This window comes from Stenella coeruleoalba (genome assembly GCF_951394435.1).
Source record: "Stenella coeruleoalba genome assembly, chromosome: 9".
NCBI lineage: Eukaryota > Metazoa > Chordata > Mammalia > Artiodactyla > Delphinidae > Stenella > Stenella coeruleoalba.
Genome location: NC_137155.1, coordinates 83891951 through 83916748, shown reverse-complemented (window position 1 = coordinate 83916748; position 24798 = coordinate 83891951). Strand labels below are relative to the sequence as shown.

At 40.9% G+C, this 24798-nt stretch overlaps 1 protein-coding gene across 1 annotated transcript in view; it reads right to left on the bottom strand.

The window, feature by feature from the left end:
- Positions 1–24798, bottom strand: part of MKLN1 (muskelin 1) — a 354266-nt gene that overhangs the window by 314007 nt on the left and 15461 nt on the right. Inside the window, exon 2 of the mRNA XM_079932674.1 lies at positions 11489–11613. Within this exon, the coding sequence (XP_079788800.1) occupies positions 11489–11505 (17 nt within the window). The 5' untranslated portion in view covers positions 11506–11613. The remainder of the gene's footprint in view (positions 1–11488; positions 11614–24798) is intronic.

Below are 24798 nucleotides of genomic sequence, written 5' to 3'. Positions count from 1 at the left end.
AACAATGAAAAGTGTGAAATAAAATACTGAAAAATAAAGAGTACGTGGACCTGAGGAGAAGCTGGTAGCATAAAACAGGAAGACTTCAGGTATCTGTGATCTGTGTAAGGATGCTCCTGCAAGCCACCTTTAGACCTTACCCCTGAGTAAAAAGTGGAATGACACCTCAGAACTGGCGTTCAGCCCTAGGCTTGAAGCACAGCACGCACACAGGTTAGGAAGAAGTCTTAATAAGATGTTCCGTATTGCGTAATATGTACCCTGTACCTATGGGTACAGTGAGAAAACTTTCCATGGCAAAAGGCCTGTTTCCAGGCACAGTAAACAGAGAATTCGTTAAAGGTTGTTTGCCCTCTTCCCCCGCTGCAGCCTGGACAGGCAGGTGGCCATGGTGCGTGGGACTCCTCGGGCAGCGACGGCCTGTCTCCACGGCCTGGGAATAGTGGTCTTCTCCACTTCCTAACAGACCCTCTGGAAACCTGATAAGGATTACAGGATCCCATAGAAGAGCACTGGACTTCAAATGAACTGTTCTGTAAACTTATCCCAACTAGCTGGAGGTAAAACTCTGTCTTCAGGGTCTCCCACCTCTCTTTTCCATATCTCCTTTTCCTTCCCTGAGCTTTACTACCTCTGCTCTCTCCTGTCAGGAGAAAAACAACCAATGAGTCACTAGCCCCTTGAATAATGTATTACCCCTCCTGTAGGATTTTACATTTAAAAAGTGGTCGATAGGAAAGAAATTATGATGATAATGTTAATAATGATATTAATAATATTGATGATGGCAATGATAGCTGATGATAGCAGATATTGCTTATTGAATATTTACTGTGAGCCAGGTATTCTACTAAAAAGTGGATACAATTTATCTTATTTAATCCTCCAATAATCCAGTGAGGTAGATATTGTCATACCGACATTATAGATGAGGAATGAAAAGTCACATAGTTATCAAGTGGCAGACAAGGGGTTTAGGAGAACTGTCTCTAAAAATTTTTGCCCTAAGGAATTCCATCATGTTATTCAAACACATGGATTTCTAAGGTGGAAACTTTGACCCTATAAGGAGAGAGCTGGGGAGAGTCAGACAATCACAGCACCCCTTAGTAGCAATGAAATTGACCACTGAGGCTTGAAACTGCAAACAATCCGCTGTGTCTATGACGGCTCGGGTTCAAATCCTGACCCTGACACTCACGAGATTACCTGGGGCAAGTCGTATAACCTCTGCACTTGAGATAATAGAATTCAATGAGATAATGCCATTGAAGTGCTTGCAATAGTGTGTGTGTGTGTGTGTGTGTGTGTGTGTGTGTGTGTAGCATTCATATACTGTGTATGTTGATTGTTATAAATCCCTACAATTAGAATAATTTATTTCTAGCTTCCAAATAACAGAAGTTCTCTTTCACCTGATTTTATAATGTAGTTGTTGGTCTATTTTCTATAGATTTTTTTAATTGAAAAGGTAGTGTAACAGTAGAATTTCAAAGGACAATACCTCAAATGCCATTTCCCTAACACAACAATTATTTTAATTTTGCATATTGCCTTCAAGTTTTGCTAATTCTGAGAAGCTACATGGAGAGGGCACTATATTGAATCAGATTTGGATTTTTATCTTACTCTTTCACAAATTAGCTGTATAACCTCAGGGAAGTTACATAACTGCCCTTTGCCTTAGTTTCCCAAAATATAAAGTGAAGCAGTTAGACCAGATCACCTTTAAGATCCTTCTAGCTCTAACAGTCTGTTTTTTTAATCTGTAATCTACTTTTTTTTTTTTGCTTTCATGATTTACATGAAACTGTATACATAAGATACATGTAAGTAATGTTTGCAAGTTACTTAACTTTCTAAACTATATCAGGGAAATAAAACTTTATGTATAATGAGTTCTGCAAAGGTAAGGTTATAACTAAAGACCCCAGAAATTTTAAAAGTAGCTACCAAATTACCAAAAAGCTATAAAAATTAATATTCAGTCATTATATGTATGTTTGCAACTAAAGTATTACCAATTCCACACGTTAATTTATAAGTAATACATTTAGTTTGATAAAGCCATTCTAATATTTGTTGATATATAGTTATTAATTCATAATATAAATATGAAAATGTTACATTAGTGTAGTTTTTCCATGAGGTATTCTTTTTTATTTTAATAAATTTATTTAGTTTATTTATTTATTTTTGGCTGTGTTGGGTCTTCGTTGCCGCGCGCAGGCTTTCTCAAGTTGCGGCGAGCGGGGGGGCTACTCTTCGTTGCAGTGCGCGGGCTTCTCATTGCAGTGGCTTCTCTCGTTGTAGAGCACGCGCTCTAGGCGCGCAGGCTTCAGTAGTTGTGGCACGTGGGCTCAGTAGCTGTGGCTCACGGGCTCTAGAGCACAGGCTAAGTAGTTGTGGCGCACGGGCTTAGTTGCTCCGTGACATGTGGGATCTTCCCGGACAAGGGATCGAACTCGTGTCCCCTGCATTGGCAGGCGGATTCTCAACCACCGCGCCACCAGGGAAGCCCCAACCATGAGGTATTCTTAATTTTTAAAGTTTCTCTACCAAAGAGGGAAAAACAAAGAAAAAAACAGGAGTGACTCTACCTGACTTAGATCATACTGGCAGAAACATGTCAATGTGAATGTCTGTAACTAGTCACGGGATGAAGCAGCCACTCTCCTGCACTGCTGCTTGGTGTGTAACCTGGTATAACCTTTCTAGAGACGACCGGACAATACTAATCGAGAGCTTAAATATGTTCCTACCCTCTGGCCAGGTAATTCCACTTATAGGAATTTGTACCAAAGAAATAATAATATGAGCACAGATGCTTTGTTGCAGTATTATACATAACTATAAAGACCTAGCCTAGACCATCTTATTATACTAACTAGTAGAGGCACTATCAAAGACTCCTAGGGTCATGTCAAAATTAGTCAGGAGCTAATTTGAAGATGCTGTCACAGGCCAAATAAAGGTTAATTTCAGCATTAATAATAATAAATAAGATGTGTTGAAACAAATTAAATATGTTTCAATTAATGAGTTTGAATGATAATTTAAAGACAAACAAACATAAAAAGCAAACCATTGGCACATACCAGAAAATCAACTCAAGGAATAATAGGATTAAAAATATAGCCATTTTGCAATCCTTAATAAACTAATGACTCCAGGTAACAACATAAAAGAAGAGATTATTACACATTATGCACCTCTTAATGGCAAAACACATTACCTATGAAGCAGTCTTGCCAAAAAAAATAAAGAAACCACAACTGAATCTGTTAAACCCTGTAGATAGTTGCATGTAATATAGAGGACAGAGGAACATGTTAAACTATACCATGAAGATGCAATGAGAGAAATCTAGGCTGTGGGACAAACAACTTGGTTTCTTCAACAACTAAAGTGGAAGGAAAAAAATATTTCAGTGGAAACCCATTTATATTTCAAGAGATTTAACAGACATATCAACCTTTAACAGACATATCAACCAATCTCATCATGTGAACCTTATTTGGATCCTGCTTCAAACAACCTGTAAAAATAACACCATGGTGTTTCCCTGGTGGTGCAGTGGTTTAGAGTCCCCCTGCCAATGCAGGGGACACGAGTTCGATCCCTTGTCCGGGAAGATCCCACATGCTGCGGAGCACCTAAGCCCAGTGCGCCACAACTACTGAGCCTGTGCTCTAGAGCCCGCAAGCCACAACTACTGAGCCCACATGCTGCAACTACTGAAGCCCGCGCGCCTAGAGCCCGTGCTCCGAGCAAGAGAAGCCACCGCAATGAGAAGCCTGCGCACTGCAACGAAGAGTAACCCCCACTCGCCGCAACTAGAGAAAGCCCATGCGCAGAAACGAACACCCAGCACAGCCAAAAATAAATAAATTTATTTTTAAAAAATTATGACATTCATGAGACAATTGAAATTCTGAACAATGACTTATTTCATATTAGTAACATATCATTGTTAATTAGTTTAGATGTGATAATGGTTGTTTTAAAAGGCCTTAGCTTTTAAAGATCCATATTGAAATATTTGTGGATGAGATGATACAATTTCTGGAATTTGCTTTAAAACAGAATAAGTGGGAAAGAAGAAGAGGGAATTGATGGGTTGGTTTGGCCATCATAGGTTGATAGGTACATAAGGTTCATTATGCTCTCTGTCTACTTTTGTTTATGTTTTAAATTTTCTATAATAACATTACTATACATTTACATATAATGGGTTTGCGTGTGTGTGTGTGTTTGTGTGTGTGAACACCCATTATAAGGGATACAGCAAAATATTGATGGTGATTATCTCTGGATGATAGAATTGTGGGTGGTTTGGTGATTTTTATCTTTTTGTTTTTACTCTACTGTATATTCTATAGTTTTACACTGTACTTATATTCTATATAATCAGGAAAAAATTATTTTAAAAGAAAATGTTTTAAATTGTTTAACAATACCGTTTTTACCATTCAACTAGAATTCACTCCTGATGTAATGAATAAAATAACTTTGTACTTTTAAAATATAATTGGCCAGGCAAATTACTTAATATTTAATTATAGTTAGTTTTGAGAGGGTACAGAAAATAGTTCATGAAAATATAAGGCTGAAGTAAAGTTTGAGGTCTGGAAATTCTCTCATTTGGTGTAATAGGGTAATCTTAAATTTATAGCTTAGGAGGAAACAGTTAATTTTTTTTCTCCTTCTTACATAACACAAAAACAACTGATCCAGTTTGGCACAAACTTTCACCTCCAAAGTCACCTTTGTGCTGAAATTCAGCACCTCAGGTTTCAGTCAAACAACTTGCAGATGAGAAGAGGTTTCTTAACAAAATTTTCTTGTAATTTACTATCGTGTTGGTTCCTGGGAACTTGGGAGAGTCCTTTTTTCATAGTTAAGTGGGTCGGGGGAATGCTTCTTTCTCCTACTTTCTAATATGCAGAAGAGCAAGCAGTTTAAATCATTCCTTTTGTATCGCTTAAATAAATGTAAGTCCAAGACAGTAGTTGCAATTAAGAAAAAGATAGTTAATGGGTATTTTTAGCATATTAATAGTTAATACGAGGTATTGCAGAGTTTGTCATTCAATTATGAGAAAAATCAGTCCTTTAAGATCAGAAAAAAAATTTAAAAACTAACATAAATACAATTATATTTTGTAATTACATGTAGACTTACAATAATTATACCATGATCTGAATGTTCTATAATCAGATAATTGTCCCTTCTTCATTTATTTTGAAATAAAGACTTTTCATTTATCTAATTTTCCTTCTTCCTTTTGTTCACATGTAATTTTCTGCTACAGAAACCACAGTCAGCTCCTGTTATGAAATATATTAACAGATTATCACTTAAATAACATTTTGTTCTGAATGTAGGCTTTAAAGCAAAGTCATTGGTAGATGTAGTTTATTCATTTGGAAGTGAAATTTTCTGACTTAAAACTGGCTAGAGACAGATAATGTCAATTTGGGTTCATTTGTCCATTTGAGGTTCCACGGGTAGTTAATTATATGCTTCACATAAATTCAGCCTTCACTTGCAACTATGTGCCAGGCTTTGCACTAAGTATTTTCATATTTACAATCTCAATTATTTACTATAATAACACTGTGAAATAGTTACTTTGGAGAGAGTTTAAGTTGTTTGCTCCAGGTCAGACAGTAATCTAATTGATTGCAAATTTTTTTTTTTTTTTTTTTTTTATTTGCGGTACGCGAGCCTCTGACTGTTGTGGCCTCTCCCGTCGTGGAGCACAGGCTCCGGGCGCGCAGGCTCAGCGGCCATGGCTCACGGGCCCAGCCGCTCCGCGGCATGTGGGATCTTCCCGGACCGGGTCACGAACCCATGTCCCCTGCATCGGCAGGCGGGCTCTCAACCACTGCGCCACCAGGGAAGCCCTTGATTGCAAATCTTATGTTACTACTTTTAAGTTATGAACATGGTGATTGAGACCATTTGTAGCAGTCTTTGGTGCCTAGTATGGAGCCTTGAACTAAATAGTATGTCAAGTCAGTTCGAAAGCTGATATTCACCCGTCTCATTGTAAAAACAGAGTTCTCTACCTCCCCCCACACCCAGACCCACTCCGGAGGATGTGCAGGAGATGCAATGTGCTTCATACTGCTTCATGCATGGAACCAGCTAAGATGGACCATCTCTCATGAAGAAGAGGCATCAAGAAGAAGGGAGAGGGTAACCTGTTCACAGCAGCAAAGCAGTGCTAGCTTTCTGTCTTGATCTTTTAACGAATTTAACAAGGTACAGACATCTTTAAGCCTGGGAATATACAATGTTTTGATTTGTTGACCAACAAACTAAAGGTCAACCTGAGAAAGTTGATTCTTGACATATTTCCACCAAGGGTCACTTGTTTCCATCCCAATGGACTCAAAGTTAAGAATTAAAAACCTCAACGTTAGTAAATTATATGTTTGGAATACTGAGACTTCTAATTAGACGTACATCCCCAGTGCCAGTAGAGCCCACTCTGTTCGTTTACTCGTTACTCATAACCTCATGTAAAACTGTTTGTTTGGGATGTGGTTTTTTTAAAAAGCCTTCAGGCTTAGTTAAAGAATGGAATATGTGAGAAAAGAATTTTCCAACTTTTGTTGACTCAGTGATGAAAAGGAAAAATATGTTTATAAGAATTTGGCTGCTTGGTAACTCAAAAATAATTGATGTAAGAAACTTGAAATTTCACATGTTAAGTGCTAAATCCAATTATACATTTCAAACACAATTTTTCAAAGCATATCCTTGTTCTAGCTTATTAATATTACAGAATCATTCTGATGGACATCAAATTATTAACTGTTTTTATAAGAGTGTACCAGAAATTACTACTAGGAATATTTTATTTGTGGAAACATAAATACAGGTTATGTAACACCTTGTAAGTGGACTTGAACTAAAGGATCTTAAAAATAAATAGGAACAACAAAAATAAAACATGACTAACTCTCCAGCCACCATCAAAACAAATGTTTCCAAGGACCTGAAGCCAAGAAAATAGAAATCTATAAACACAAAGGCTAAGATAAATCAGTTGCATCTCCTAGGTCTCCATACATGACAAAACAAAACACTGAAAACCAACGGAAACCAAAAAACCCCACTTGCTGTGAAGGAAAGAATGTTGAAGAACATTGACCTTTTCTGCCCTCTGCCTACCACAGAAATCCCCACCCACTGCTGATTTTTATTTTTTATTTATTTTTGGCTGTGTTGGGTCTTTGTTGCTGCGCACGGGCTTTCTCTAGTTGCAGCGAGCAGTGGCTACTCTTCGTTGTGGTCCTTGGGCTTCTCATTGCGGTGGCTTCTCTTCGTTGCAGAGCACAGGCTCTAGGCACGCGGGCTTCAGCAGTTGTGGCATGCGGTCTCAGTAGTTGTGGCTCACGGGCTTAGAGCGCAGGCTCAGCAGTGTGGCGCACGGGCTTAGTTGGTCCGCGGCATGTGGGATCTTCCTGGACCAGGGTTCGAACCCATGTCCCCTGAATTGGTGGGCAGATTCTTAACCACTGCGCCACCAGGGAAGCCCCACTGCTGATTTTTAAATTATTGAATCTCCAAAAATTATGGGAGATGGATGTCTTAAAAATGCAGTAGATTCAATCACATAGGTCATATCATTAGCTGAAGTAGTAATTACTGAGGGAAGGCTAATCTACTTCATTCATTTTAATAACCAATTCTTTCTCAGATTTACCACAGAGCCAAATCAACCTAATTATTAAGGTACAGTAATATTATATTGAACTGTTTTTCAATCCAAGAATTTTTATTATGGAGAGAAAACTTGGATAATTTTAGCAATTATGTGCTTCATTTCTCCTTTTCTGTACCTCCATTCTTGCTTATATATAAGGTACTGAATTTAACTTGCTTCATTCTTGATGTTTCACATCTTGTCATTTTCTTTTAGAAAAATTTAAACTAAAGTTTAAAAGGCTACAGGGTAAGTGTTGGTGTCTAGTTCCTATGTTTAACAAATCATAGTCCCTAGAGCCCAGACTGCTGCCCTGGAGAACAAGAGGCCAAATTCTGGCTGCCCTGAAAAACCCCGCATATACAACTAATGCATATTCTAAATCTTACCATACCTCTCCCAAAACACTTTCAGGGATGCCTGACCTACACAACCTCTCCTTGCAGCCAGGCACACACCATTTCTCTTATTTGGATGTAATACTGCTAAAGAGCAAGGTCACTTGAAAGAAAGCTGAACTTGCAATCAGAATCTAAGTGTGAGTTCCAGCTCTTTAGAGGACCAGTTACAGGTAATTTAGTGCACTGGGTAAGTGCGTGCCTGCTAAAGCCAGAATGGGTTGGTGCAAATCCTGGGTTTTCCACTTTCTAGCTCTGTGACTCTAGGCAAATTATTTAAATCTTGTGCCTCAGTTTTCTCATTTGTAAAGTGGTAATAATATTAATAATTACCTCGTAGAGTTGTGAAAATGAAACATCTTAATATGGCTTAGAACAGAACCTCAGGTAGCCTAAGCACTCAATAAATGTCAGCAATTATTATTGCTAGCTGCATGACCTTGGGGAGCTCACCTAACCTCTGCGATACTCTATTTGATCTTATGTCCAAAAAGGGATCATGACTTCATATGGTCTTTATGAAGACCAAATAAACTCATGCAACGTATGTGACAGTCATTTTGAAAACATAATCAAGTGTTGGACAACTCCTTCAAACAAGCAGAATCAGTTCCTTTCCACTCTGTCCCTGTAATACTTAAAACATATGCATACACCTGCTAAGCACTTGTCACACTGTATCATAAGAATTTGCTTACCTGTCCATCTCCCCCACTAACAGTGCATCCTCTGATTCACCTCTGCACCCTCAGCACGTTGGACATACCTGGCACAGGACAGGTACTCAATAAATATTTGTTTAAATGAATATTGTCCAAACAACTGAGCAGGAATTCACAAGGCCTCTGCCAGGAATGATGGATTATCACTTTTTGCCAAGTATCCTCAGTAGACCACCCAGAAATGTGCTTGTTTTTCCTCAGACACAATGCAGCTTGTGTGGTTGCATTCACTCATTCTTTTCCCTTAATAAATACACTGGGCTCCATACAGTGTACCACAAGTGGCAACTGCCCAGGTTAATTTAGTACCACATACTATGCAGAAAGAACCTATTTAGTATAGAATCATTTGCAAGTGGAGATGATAAGCTCCTCGGTTTGATATCTTCATTAGAGTGGTAGAATCTCAGGGTGGGAAAGAATGGTTTTTTAGAAGTGGGAGTCCTTATAGAACAATAAGTTAAAGTTGGGGATCTGACTGCCTAAGTTAAAATCCTTGCTCTGCTATGTACAAGGTGTAAGACCTTGGGCAAATTACTTAACCCCTCTAAGCCTCAGTTTTCTCATCTGTAAGATGGAGCTAGTAAGATTGATACATTAAAAATAATAACCCAGGGACTTCCCTGGTGGCTCAGTGGTTGGGAATCCGCCTGCCAATGCAGGGGACATGGGTTCGAGCCCTGGTCCGGGAGGATCCCACATGCTGCAAGCAGCTAAGCCTGTGCGCCACAACTACTGAGCCTGTGCTGTAGAGCCCACAAGCCACAACTACTGAAGCCCGCGCGCCTAGAGCCTGTGCTCGGCAACAACAGAAGCCACCACAATGAGACGCCCACGCACCACAACAAAAGTGTTGCCCCTGCTCGCCGCAACTAGAGAAAGCCTGTGCGCAGCAACGAACACCCAACACAGCCAAAAAATAACCCACATTAATCACTTTTTATGGTACCTACCATAGAGTAAGCACTTAGTATGTGTTTGCTATTGTGATTAACCCAATCCCTCACTGCAGTGTTTGAACTTCCATCACAAGTGTATTCAGGACATGAGGCATGAGTGCCCAGCTTTTGCCTGAATACCACCAGGGTCAGGGAACTTACAACCTCCACCAGTTGTCCACTTGATTACTGGGCAAAACAGAATTGTTGATAAATTCTAACAGGTTGTAATATACATACTTACATCTTCTACTCAAGGGTCTTCCATCTGTCATTTGGGATTACCCAGACGAAATCTAGTCTCTTCTTGCAGGACAGCCCTTTTAACTTTGGAAGGCAGCTACATGTGCTAGCTATCACCGTCCTCCTCACACACCCACACCGACTCTCAGATCCTTTAATCATTTCTGATATGACACTGATTACAAGATCTCATTTTACCCTTTTTACTCTTCTTGAATAACCTTTTATTTATCAATGTCTTTCTTAAAGGCTGAAGATCAGAATTCATAAAACAGAGCAAATGTGACCTGATCACTAGTGAGAACTAGAGAACTACTCCCCGACTTGAACACTGTATTTCTCTTAATACAACAAAAGATTGATTTTTGTTTTGTGGAAGTTACATCACACTGTGTTGACTCATCATCTACTCACAGTCAACAGAAGGCTCTAAATCTTCCGACGTGAGCTATTGTAAGTCACCTTGTCCCCAACCTGTACTTGTACAATTGAATTTGGAGATCTTTGAGTACTTTATATTTGTCCCTGGTAAACTTTATATTGTTAGATGTGATTCATTATTATATTTTTTCAGGATTTGATAAGGGGGAGGAGAATCCTGATTGCATCATCCAACTTATTTGTTATCTTTTCTAGCTGTGCATCATCTGTAAATTCGTTCAGCACGCGGTCAATGTTATCATCTTAGCCATCAATCAAAGTGTTAAGGGCAACAAAACTGAAACCAGATTTGCATTAGATCCCTAGAGGCCTGGGTGTGCATCAGCCTCTTAAAATTTTTTTTTAAAAGACACCATTCATTCATCAACAATATCTATTGAGTGCCTACCATGTAGCAGTTATTGTTCCAAGTGCTGAGCATATATAGTGGTGAACCAAAAAAATATCCCTGTCCTCATAAAGCTTACATTCTAGTTAGGGGATAAGCAATAAATAAATATGAAGATAAATAAATAATAATAAGTCTTTTTTAAATGAAAAACTAAAGCAGGGAGGGGGTTCACGAATGTTGACAGTGGAGGCGGAGTGAGCAGTTACCCATATGCAGTGTGGCTAAAGCAGAGTTGTTTTTGAAGTTTGACTGCACTGCTCATGCCCTGCATTCTTACTGTGCATCTGGCCCAAAAGGTGTCCCCGAGTGGGAAGCAAGTCTTTCTGGTTTCTCAAAACTCACTTTTTTCTGTGTGGAATCATATTAGGAAAAATCAATAGAACGATGATAAAGAATTTAGATAGCCATGAAATAAAAAAGAAAATATGAAAGGACATAATACCTCAAGAGACTGTGCAACATTTCTTCATATGCATAGGATATTCAAACATTGTGAGGCCAGCTAGACTAGCAGGGGAGCTGGTCATACCTCCTGATCAAGACTCCAGAGAGAGACTAAAAATTGTTGCTCTACAAGTATAGCATGTGGTTGAAAATGAAATAATAGAGGAAAAAACAGAAAAGCTAACACTTACCTTATTCCTATCCCCATGTTCTCAAGTATGGAGTGGGTTATGAATCCGAAAGTTTATGGGAAGTCAGGAGGATGGAATGCTTGGGTGACCCCAAAACATGGCTCAGACAGTCTGGATATTGAACTCTAGAAAAGAAGCCCATAAGGGACAGATTTGAAATCTACCTCTATTAACTACTCTCTGCTCATGATTCTAATGCTGATAAATTCTTCTGAATAGTTTTAGATAATCTTCAAATCCCTTTGATGTTAGAGGGACTTGATAAATCTTTGTTTTCTAAAATCCTAATTGCAACCTCTGATTGGAAATTTATTTTCTACTCTCACAGTGATACTTCTAATATTTATTTTCATTCACTGAGCATCTATTTTGTACCAGATACTTTGTTGGTGCTACGAGTACAAAGGTGAATAGGATAAACATGTTTCCTGCTTACAGAAACCTTCCAGTAGAGCTTGCAGTAGAGGGCAAGGTAGAAACTGGAAAGGCAGCTCCAATAAAGCAGTGTGTTATGAAGAGAAGAGTACCAAGAGCTCTAGGAGGGACATCTAACCCAGAATTTGCAAGAATTGTAAGTTAGTAACTTCTACGTGGAGACTTCCAAGGTACGAGGAGTTAGTCAAATAAAGAGGTGGGGCAGATCTGTTTCAGTGGAGGAAAATCTGTTTCAGTGAAGGATGCACGTTTTGAAGGTGACAGAAATCACTGATTATCTGAATACTGAAAACAGTTCAGGATAGCTGAGACGGCGTGGTCAGAGATGAGACTGGAAAGGTAAACAGAACCAATTTATACAGAGCCTTACAAGCCATGTCATAGAGGAGGTACAATCTACTGAAATCTCTGATTGCTTAAATGCTGGAGTTTTGAAGGGAAGAAGTCAAAACTGCCACTCAGGTTTTTGACTTGAACAGCTGGGTGGACAGTGACATCACTCACTAAGACACTTACTAAAGGGATGAGACCAGTCGTGGTCATGTTTGATTTGTAATGCCTGGGGAATACTCTCCGGGCACGAGTAGGCAGGTTGATCTTGAAGTCTGAGAATACAGGCTTAGGAAGCATCAGTACACGGTAGGCAACAATAGAATCCAAGGGGATGAAAGCGATACACAGGGAGAGTGTCACCGAAGAGAAAAGGGCTCAGAAGAGAACCCAGAGGAGCACCAAAACTTAAAACATGGGCAGAGAGGAACTTCCCTGGTGGTGCAGTGGTTAAGAATTGCCTGCCAAGGCAGGGGACATGGGTTCGATCCCTGGTCTGGGAAGATCCCACATGCCGCAGAGCGACGAAGCCCGTGAACCACAACTACTGAGCCCGTGAGCCACAACTACTGAAGCCTGCATGCCTAGAGCCCATGATCCGCAACAAGAGAAGCCACCGCAATGAGAAGCCTGCGTACCGCAACGAAGAGTAGCCCCCGCTCACCACAGCTAGAGAAAGCCCGCGTAGGCAGAGAAAGGATCCCTGAAAAAAGTACAGCCAGAGGGTACAAAAAGAGTGAGATATCATAGAGAACAAGGGAAAAGCACATTTCAACAAGTAGGTTATGGTCAACAAAGGTAAATGCTGTCAAGAGATGAAGTAGGAAAAGTCTGAGGAGCACCTGTGGAGGGAGCACTAAGCACTAAGGAGGTGTTTGACCAGCTGGGTGAGAGCGGGGTCAGTGGAGGCAGAAGGCAGGTCACAGCAAGCTGAGGAATAAATGGAACCTGAATGTAGACAACTGTTTTAAACAATTTGCTTTCAAAGTAGAAGATATAATCCCTAGATTTTCTTCCCAAAGGTAGGGAAATGGTGCCACTACGAAGGCTCCCTCACCACTTTTTTTGTTTGTTTGTTTGTTTTTGCGGTACGCGCGCCTCTCACTGTTGTGGCCTCTCCCGTTGCGGAGCATCAGGCTCCGGATGCGCAGGCTCAGCGGCCACGGCTCATGGGCCCAGCCGCCCCGCGGCATGTGGGATCTTCCCGGACCAGGGCACGAACCCGCGTCCCCTAGCATCGGCAGGCGGACTCTCAACCACTGCGCCACCAGGGAAGCCCTCCCTCACCACTTTTACATTAGCTCAGTTACCACATGGCGATGCTCTTGGTAGGCATGGCCTTTGTGTTGGGCTGGGGTCTTGCAACTGGTGCTGGAAGTGGCTAAAACTGTCCAGTAGACCAAATCTGCCTTTCGTACTCTTCTTCTGCACCTGCCCCTTCTCTAGGCCTCTAAACTTCACACAGGCTTCCTGGGCTCTGACCTCTCTGAGCAGCCCACCAATGAAATGACGTTCATGGGTATTGATAAAAACCTGATCAGACACAACTGTCACACCTATTGCCATAGCTCATGTATTGGGACCAGTCAGAGGGAGGGGAGAGGAGTCTGGTCACCTTAGAGCAGATAGCTGGCCCACAGCTGGCTAGGCAGGGGTCATCTCTGAGAGCAAAATCCAGAAGCCAAAATCTCTGGATTTGGGTTGGGGGAAAACAGATAATCACAACTACCAGCAGTGCTGAGGTTGGTCCTAGGGAGTGAACGTGAGCCTAGATACAATGGGTGAACACCATAAGGGGTTTGGATGAGAGAGGAGGAGCAGGGAGCAGTCAGAGAACAGGGACCAGGAACTAGAAGTAGGCTGGAGCTATTATGCAGAGAGGCCAGGCATAGCTGTGCTGGACAGGTGGCCCTATCACCACCAGCTCTGTTATCCTGAATCCTCCATTGCGTTGTTTCAGTTCTCGCCCCTTCATGACAACGAAGTGACATTTCTGACATTCACGACGACTCCCAAAATCTTATACCCTCAACCCCTCTTAGTAACCTGTATTCCAAGGAGAAGATAAGGAAGCTCTGGCCTGGATGGTGCAAACAGGGAGCGCACAGAGGCAATGGCAGTAACTAACCCGAAAAGGTTGCAGTGATAGCTACCCCGAACCTAAGAACTAGTAGCTGAATTAGCCCTAAATCAATAGCAAAACTGGCCACACGGCTTGATTAAATGAAACATTATTTCTCAATTGTAATCATTCCAGGATATCTGTGTTCTCTAAAATGCACACTATGACTGAACTGAAAGGCTTAACTGTCTTCAGTTTGTGATTACGGCACAGAGAGGAGATAAAAAGCAGTGGTAAACATCAGATAAGGACAATATTTTTGTCTTGTGCACAGACCAGCTAAGCCGCACAAACTGACTTTTCAGCTGAAGATTTTTTTTTTTCATTTTACTCGACTCAATAATCATTTACCCACTGGATATTGCTTAAGGGGCAGAGTTTTCATCTAATTCTCATTTAACGAGATTGAAAAGGAAAAACTAAATAATAATATGCCATTTGTGTATAGTGCTTGTCTTTCAAAGAAGACATCATAACCCATTTTATACTATCTAATTTACATTAACAGCCCTTTTATAGTGTAAATACTAGTAAGGGCTATTATCATTTATTATTATCATGCATACAAAGTATGCATAGAAGAAACTGAGGCATGCGGGAATGAAATGACTAGTTCAATGTAACTTCCATTTTAAAGGTGTAATAGCTGGTTTTTCCTTTTCTTTTTTTTGTTTTGTTTTACAATGAAGCCATGCTTTAGATAAACAAGCTTATTAAGGTGTACCTTGCCCTTAAATTTTAAGATGAAAAATACCTTGCTTAAAAGAAATCACAAGGGGTTTCCCTGGTGGCGCAATGGTTAAGAATCTGCCTGCCAATGCAAGGGACACGGGTTCGAGCTCTGGTCGGGGAAGATCCCACATGCCGTGGAGCAACTAAGCCCGTGCACCACAACTACTGAGCCTGTGCTCTAGAGCCGTGAGCCACGACTACTGAGCCCACGTGCTGCAACTACTGAAGCCTGCGCGCCTAGAGCCCATGCTCCGCAACAAGAGAAGCCACCACAATGAGAAGCCTGCGCACCGCTAGCCCCTGCTCACCGCAACTAGAGAAAGCCTGCACGCAGCAACAAAGATCCAATGCAGCCAAAAATAAAATAAATAAAATAAAATAAAATAAGAAAGAAAAAAAGAAATCATATGGGCCAAAATGTTCATTCTGTTCCACAGATCAAATCTCTCTCCCAAATCTAGATGAAAACCAATCAATTCCTATCACCCAACTCATTTTATTTATTTATTATTATTATTTTTTTTTTGCAGTACACGGGCCTCTCACTGTTGTGGCCTCTCCCGTTGCGGAGCACAGGCTCCAGACGCGCAGGCTCAGTGGCCATGCCTCACGGGCCCAGCCGCTCCTTGGCATGTGGGACCTTCCCGGACCGGGGAACGAACCTGTGTCCCCTGCATCGGCAGGCGGACTCTCAACCACTGCACCACCAGGGAAGCCCACCTAGCTCATTTTAATCAGCACAGTGCTCAGCACCTTGCGCCACACACATTACGAGTCGTTTGTGTGTATCACTCTCCTCTTTACATGCATTATGCTACAGTAATCTTGTCATCTCAATTGTACTTGGAAAGTACCATTTCATGCACTAATTCTGTGTATATGTAAAGTCATTGACACTTTCATGTTTGTATGAGCTTCCATCTGTGGGGTAACATTTTTCTAATCTTTTCATGTATTCATCCACTCACTCATTCATTTATTCATACTCTCAAGCACTCATGCATCCATTCAACAAATATGGATTGTGTGTCCAAAATGTGCAAACACTACTCTAGATGTAAAAGATAGAAGAGGAAGACAAAATCACTGACTTCAGGAAACTCAGCCCAGTGAGGGAGCCGGAAGAGTAAACAGCTGTAGTTAAGTGTGGTTGGTGTAGAGATGGAGTGACACATGAAAGTAGTGTGGGGACAACAGAGAGGGGATTGATCTCTGTCTGAGAGGGTGAGAAAGGCCTCTTAGATCTGAGCATGCCAGGAAGAAGGGGATTTGGGTATCCCAGGTAGAGGGCACAGCACAAGCAAAGGCACATATAAGACCATCCTGTGCGTTTGGGGAACCACAGGAAACATGGTATAACAGGAGGTTCTTCAATATTCTATAACTGGTTCTATTCCATAATCCAGGCCCTAGATGTCAACATAAATAATTGTATAAAGGGAAATATATGGTCCATGGGTTGTCTTCAGTCATGTAAGTAAAAACACATTCTACATGGGATCTGTATCAAACTACTTTTTGAAACTCTAACAGTTTGAAAAATGTCACATAGGTAACAGCACAAAATCAAAGCTTGGGTCTGGTCTACCCAAAGTTTGTATTCTCCATATTTCATCTCTAGGAGGTGGCAGGTAAGAACAGCCTACCTATTCATCAAATATAGGTAGGTGAATACTTAGTCCACCTCCATTATGATTTCACTATAAAATTTTTATATAGAAATACTTCCAAATACAGCATTTCCAAATGCACTACATTGTGTGAGTCAGATATTTCCTGTTTACCTCTTCCCAGCCATTCAGCCTTGGTGCTGCCCAGCCTCCAAAAGCATGAGAGCCAGCCTTATAGACCTATCAGCACCTCTATACACCAGCAGGAGGTGTTGGAAATAGTCTCTGAAAATTCTACACCCAAGTGCCTGCAGGGACAGCTCTTCCCTGAAGCTTCTGAGAAGTCCTGCATGAAGGCCTTTGTGAACCAGGTCTGTAATAGATAAAATGCAACCATTACAGAGAACTCACATAGAACCTTCCCTAGACTAACCCTACTGCCTTCGTAATCCTACTCTGAATTCCCTTGTCACTTAAGAAAAACTTTGCACCACCAAATTGCATCCTTGTTTCTATTTGGAAACTTTTCAGAGACTCTAAGAGTTCAAAATAACTAATCTATTTTGGTTCCTGACCAATTATAGAATCCTGTCTAAGATATCTTTTTTTTTGTTTTAACTTGGCCACGCCACGCGGCTTGTAGGATCTTAGTTCCCCGAACAGGGATCGAGCCTGCGCTCCCTGCATTGGAAGCATGGAGTCTTAACCACTGGACCGCCAGGGAATTCCCTCTAAGACATTATTTCTTCATTCATCTGCTACTTCACCCATTCAAAGAACATCAACTTCCTCATTTCAGACTCTCCTGAAGCCAATCCAGTCAGCCTTTGTCCCCCATTCTACTACTGCAAACACACCTGTGAAGGTTGCAGTGACCTCTCTGTTGTCAAATCCAGTGGTCAGTTGTCCATCCTCACCTTACTGCCCTCTCAGCAGCTACTTGGCACTAACGATTAGTCCCTTTCTGTTGAAACATTTTCTTCACTTTGCTTCCATCACACCACACCGGCTTTCCTTCTACTTCATTGTTTATTCCTTCTCAGTTTCTTTTGGTGGGTCCTTCCTGATTTCTGAATGCTGGGAGTCCCCTTGGGCTTAGTCCTCTGCAATTTCCCATCCAGTCCATTGCTTTATTTTATTTTATTTCTTAAATTTTTATTGGAGTATAGTTGCTTTACAATGTTGTGTTAGTTTCAGGTGTACGGCAAATTGAATCAGTTATACATATATCCACTCTTTTTCAGATTCTTTTCCCATATAGGCCATTACAGAGTATTGAGTAGAGTTCCCTGGGCTATACAGTAGGTCCTTATTAGTTATCTATTTTATATATAGTAGTGTGTATATGTCAATCCCAATCTCCCAATTTATCCCCCCGCCACTTACCCCCTGAAAACCTTAAGTTTGATTTCTACATCTGTAACTCTATTTCTGTTTTGTAGATAAGTTCATTTGTACCCTTTTTTTCAGATTCCACATATAAGCGATATCATATGATCCACTGATTTAAATACCATATCTTTTGTCCTAATGTCTGACTTGGAAGCTGCAGAGGGGGTTTATTTTCCTAGAGGCAGTGAAGTTTGGGTTGGGCACTGAAGGAGGAAATGAGTTGGCTGAGGAGAGAAGATACTTAGGGGAATAGGATGGGGAAAGGCACAAAAGTGAAAAGGCAAACTGTGTTCAGAGAAGAGAGGGAAGTCTGGTGTGGGCTGAAAATAACTGGTAAGGTAGGATGTAGCCATATTGAGAAGAACCTTGATTTACAGCTAAGGAACTTGGACTTTCCCCTGAAGACAATAAGTATGAAAGGTATCAGAGGTTCCTAAATAGGGAAGGGATGTGATTATTCATATTAAAAATAAATACATAAAAATTTAGTAGCAAGATGATGGCTGAACTAGAGTAAGGGGAGACTGGAGCCAAGAAAGCCAATTAGAAGGTCACTGTAATAGTCTAAGGAAAGGATTATGGTCTGAATCACCATAGCAGCAACAGGATGAAAAGTAGTGACAAATCCAAGGGAGATTTAGAAGTAGCATTGAGGACATAGTTATTGATTAGATAGGCATTTGGGAGTAGGAGAGAGAGGCCAAGGTTGAAGTGTAATGATATTAACTAAGCTAAATAAGAGAAGGAGAGCAAGAAGGTGGGGGGAGGAGGATGAGTAGCATATTAAATTTGCAGTGATTATAGGACATCCAATGGCAAATGAAAGACACATCTGCAGATCGGGAGAGAAGTTTGGACTGAATATATAGGTTCAGAAGTCAGTGTCCACTGGTAGTTAAGTCCTCAGAATGGATGGGATACCCTGAGGAGGGCATACAGTGAGAAGAGTGCCAAGACCTTGAAAAAAAAAAGCATGCAGGCAGCTGTCAGAGGAAGAGGAGCCAGGGGAGGAGACTGGGAAGGAGCAGAGAGATAGCGTAAGAACGGGACAGAGGTCTGCAAGTAAAGGGAGAAGAGACCTTCAGAGAGGAAATGATCAACAGTTCTCTCTGGGGTAGGATGAGTGATAAGGTTTGGTAATTAGATCTGATGAACACAGTTTCTACAGCATTAGAAGGCAGACTGGAATGGATCAAGTGAAGACTTCTCTTGGAAGTTTGGCTGTAAGGGAAGCAGGTAATGGCTGGGAAGAAAATGGAGTTGGGCAAGGTACAGAAATTTTTTTTATGAAATGGAAGTCTTTAGTATAATAGACAGCCAGCTAGTTTCTGCTTAAACAACTCTTGTGAGCTCACTACCCCACAAGACAACCTTGTTGCATTTTTAACTAGCAATTGATCATCCTGAACAGTTCACCATATATTTGTTGAGTGCCTGCTCTGTCTAGAGCATTGGGCTTGGCATTTCAGTGCCTAAAAGGATATTCACGACATGGTCACTTACTGAAGTGGATTTAAAATATTCAAAACTCATGAAGAAGAAAATCAATTGTAAGTCCACTATTGAGATATTACCACTAACAATATTTTTCTGTGTATCCATCCAGTCTTTTTTTCTGAGCAGATATATTTAAAAATAAATTACCAACATTTTCTGATATCATGACATCTTCCATAATCTTCTTTTTACTGGATGCATAGATTTCATCAAAGGAATATATTACAATTTATAGAATACTTCTTTTTGGACCCTTAGGTTATCTCCAAGTGTTCAATATTATAAAGAAGGCATGCTCTACTAAATATTCTTCTACATTAAATTTTGTGAGTGTTTCTGGTTATTTTCTTAGGATGAAGTCTTAAAAATGAAATTACTGTGTTAAATAGTTTGCACACATTAAAAATTTTTTTATACACAATGCCAAATTGCTCTCTAGAATGCTTGAACCAATTTACATGCCCCATATTGTATAAGCATGTATATTGTATAAGTGTGTTTATTTCCCTGAATCTTTATTCATGTAAGTTATCATTTTAAAGTTCTTGACAATTTGTTAGGTATAAAGACATCTGGTTTTACTTTATATTTCTACTTAGGGAGTCTTCACTTGATCCATTCCAGTCTGCCTTTAATTACTACTAAGACTGGACCAATCGAATTCCTTTTTTTCTTTTTGCCTTTTCATGTTCTTTACCCACATGGCTTTCGTGTTCTTTACTCACACTTCTTTTGAAATGTTGTATTATTCTTATAAATTTGTAAGAGCTCTTTATATATTAAGGACACTACCCTTTGTCACATATATATCTAGTTGCAAAAGTTCTAGCTCTCATTTATATTTTAATTTTGTTTGTGGTACTGTTTCATCTACATAAACTAAAAAGTTTTAAGTAGTTAAATCTATAAATGTTTTTCTTTTACAAATCATAAACCTTTATTTTTTCACTCAGATTTTTACCACTCTAAGGTCAAGAAATGCTTACACCACTTTCATCTTTTCAACACATATCACTTCTCTTGTATGGGTCATTTTTCATATTTAACTCTTTAATCCATTGGAAATTTATTCCATTCCTTCTTTTTCTTCCTTATAAATTTCATTTATTTATTTATTTATTTTTGGCTGCAGTGGGTCTTCGTTGCTGTGCACAGGCTTTCTCTAGTTGTGGAGAGCGGGGGCCACTCTTTGTTGCTATGCGTGGGCTTTCTCTAGTTGCAGAGAGCAGGGGCTACTCTTCATTGCTGTACACAGGCTTCTCATTGCGGTGGCTTCTCTTTGTTGTGGAGCACCGGCTGTAGGCGTGCAGGCTTCAGTAGTTGTGGCACTCGGGCTCCATAGTTGTGACTTGTGGGCTCTAGAGCACAGGCTCAGTAGTTGTGGCACACGGGCTTAGTTGCTCCGTGGTATGTGGGATTCTCCCGGACCAGGGCTTGAACTCGTGTCCCCTGCATTGGCAGGTGGATTCTTTTTTTTTTTTTTTTGCGGTACGCGGACCTCTCACTGTTGCGGCCTCTCCCGTTGCAGAGCACAGGCTCTGGATGCACAGGCTCAGCAGCCATGGCTCACGGGCCCAGCCACTCCATGGCATGTGGGGTCCTCCCGGACTGGGGCATGAACCCGTGTCCCCTGCATCGGCAGGCGGACTCTCAACCACTGCGCCACCAGGGAAGCCCTGGCAGGCGGATTCTTAACCACTGCACCACGAGGGAAGTCCCCCATTCCTTCTTAATCATGTTTGTTCTATCCTTTTGAATCAGAGATGATGCTTTGGTTTCAAGAAAGAGAAATCTAACTCAAATTGGCTTAAACAAAATATTGAATTTATTGCCTCCTGTTAGTAGAAAAGTTCAAAGGCTTCAGGGCCATGTATGGTTAGGTGGCTCACACAACGTGGAGAGGACCTGATGGTTCCCTCTTCATTTCTTTGCTTTAGTCCCTGGTGACAGCTCCATTCTCAGTAGACTCTCCCAAGAGACTCTCCCCTCCTGGTCCCTAGATGGTGTCCAAGAACTCCCAGGTTACATGCTTCTGCATTCACTTCTAGAGGAAAGTGCCTTTGCCTTAGCACAAAAATCCTGACATTCTCTTTCGTTGATTGGACTGACTTAGGTTACATGCCCATACATGAAGTGGTCACTGGGGCCAAGGGGATGAAATTCACTCATTGACTTAGTCTGGACCACATGCGCTATCTTCTGGTGATAAAGGTGGAGTCAGCTTTCTCAAAACTACATGGATGTCCTACAGAAAGGGCAGCTGAGAAAGAGGGATTCATGCGAGAAGACAACAAAGGTAAGGACTACATCTTTAAGTATCAAGATCATTGCTTTTGATAGAAAACGACAAATCCTCTGCCATTTGAAAACATTTGTTCTACCACCGTTAACGCAATAGAAACTAGAGTTAAAATCATGAAAGGACATGGTCCCTTCCTTAGGTACTAAACCCCTTACATTCCAGTTGCATAGGGACCACCTGGGCACATCACAGTTTCTAAAAGTCTAATCATATGTGACTGGGACAATTTCCTCCATGGCCAACTAATCTATGGGTTCTCTGAATTCCTTCTTTTAAACAGGTTACATAGACTTAGTAGAAGAAATAAGACCATAGCTCCAATTCTCCCCTGAATTCATTCTGGCAAAGTCTCTGTCTCCTGGCTACTTTGTTTTCGTTACTTATTTGGACCATTCCTGTCTTTTTTTTTCTTTTTTTTTTTGTAATCTAGAAGCCTTATACCACTTTGCAATGTCTTTTCCTGGTTTGTGACCTGAGACCTATATCTTGACCTAAATATCTTCTTAGAGGAGCCCTCCAAGGGCTAACTATAGCTAACTAAGTTGGACTTTGGAGCACTGGGGCTTTATGTCGACTACAGCAGGGATTCAGAAGAGGCAGGACACAATGGTACTCATGTGCTGTGTGCCAGGCACAGTTCAAAATGTCCTGCCCAGGGCAAGCCATTATCTGACCCCATGAATGGGATTAGTGCCCTTATAAGGAGAGATGATCTCTCTCTCTCTGTGTGGATACAAGAAGGTGCTCATCTGCATCAGATACCAAATCTGCTGGCACCTTGAACTTGGACTTACTAGCCTTCAGAACAGAGAAATGAATGCCTTTTGTACAAGTCACCCAGTCTATGGTATTGGTTATAGCAGCTCCAACTGACAAAGACATCATTCTCCCTGCCTCTGTGACATACCTGTACAGTGACTTGGCTTCTGTGGGCCCAGAGAAGTCTCTTTTTACCCTTTCTTAGAGGTTTTGACCACAGTTTTCCTCTCTTGTCTCAGTCCTGTCTCTAGTACTTGCTGCTCTTCTATTCTTCAACTCCTTGTATGATACACCATCACTTACTGTTTTTAGAGCCTTCCCCACAAAACACTACCACGTTAAATACATCTATTGAAGACACTTTCTGATTTTAGAATTATTAAAAATGTGTGGGAAAAGCCTTGTACCTTAGCATCTAGTAAATGCTATAATTGAATGATTTTGGTTTTTAGCTACCTATTAACATCAGACAGTCTGCCCCATTCAGTAGTTGGGTTGTGCTACCCCTTCTTTATTATTCTTCTTACTATATCCCTAAGCAAAAAACAAACAAAAATTGTCTTCAGTACTTTTCCCAGAGTCTAGTCTTCTCTGGACTTTAAGTCCTCTGGCATTATTTTCACAGGTCTGAGCCCTTCTTTAGAGTGAGGCCTCCCCCTCCTGCTATCTATTTGTGTACATGTCCTTTAAAAATACAAGCTAATCAGAACACTTCTTGAGCAGCCACATTGATCTTTTTTAGATGCTCCCTTTTCTTTATTGAAATCACTGGCTTCATAAGAATTTAAATTTCAAGTCACTTTACTCCTCTTGAGCTTTCTTTCCTAGTTCCTGGCCAGATAGAGCCTTATGCCCATATATTCTCTTAACTTGCTCAAGTTTTCTTTGTATCCGGTTAGCAAGTGAAGAATTGCCTTCTCTGGCTACTACAAATTCAAGGATACTGTGGTCACTTTAATTTGTCTGTCACTTCCACGTCACCAACACATTCTTCTTAGCTGGTTAGAATTAAGCATAGAATAGTACCTTTTCAATAAGCAATTAGTTTAAATTTAAGTCATGCCAACTTTGACGTTCACTTTTCAGCAGAATGAGCTTGTCAGTAGATGTTGAAGTTCTCCATTACCCCTACATTGTGGCCCTGTGCTATTAATTCTGTCATTTGTATTGGGAAAGCATTATTGATGTGGCCGTAACAGGATCACAAAGCATGCTAGAACTAGCTGACAACACATGGCCAGGGGAGAGACAGCATGAGCCCCAAAGGGAGTGGAGAGCTCTCCTCAGGGCATGGGCTGTGAATACAGAAGCCGGCTTGGATTAGGGCAGCTGGGCTGTTCAAGACCTGATGTCTCCTACCAAGGTGAAGTTCAAGAAGCTATTAATACTAAGAAGTCCAGCATGAAGGCTGAGGCACGGGTGTATCATAGTTTAAGGAGATCACGGCAGGGGTGTGAACAGCAGAATACAGCCCTCTGTATTCTGTATTTAATACAGCCCTCTGTATTAAACAAGACATCAGAATCATGGTCAAAAAGACCAGGGTTCAAGAGAGTGTCCCAAATCTACAGGAAGCCTGGATGCAAGGCAGAATGAGCAGAGACTGAAGGTGTGGAGGTTAAGGTGGAAGCCCAGAATTGGACAAACATGCAGTGGGAGGCATAATAGGAGGGACCTGCAGATATCCAAAGCTCACAGCTGACCTGGCTAGAAGGAAGCACGACGCTGGGGCTGATACTGATGACACACTTTCTCCCTAGTCAAAACTGGCATTTAAGTCTTGGGGAACTTGGAGAATTAGACCTATAGGCAGAGCTCCTTAGACAATCCAGCAGCTGGCAAAGGCATGACAACTAGCCAGCTGCCTTATTGTAAGCTCCTGTGACAATGTCACTTCTGCTTTTATTTTCACCCAAATCTTCTCTACCAGGCATCAACCTTCAGGTTTGTGGGTTTTCATTTGTATTCGTAAGTTCTTGACTCACAGGGCTACTCTACTTTGCCTTTGTGTGCTTCTTTAGAACAAATTACGTACCTTCATATTGGTGTAATACAACAGCTATTGTTTACTGATTACCTGTCATGTACAGGTACCATGCTAGCTGATTTCCATACACTATGTCTTATTTAA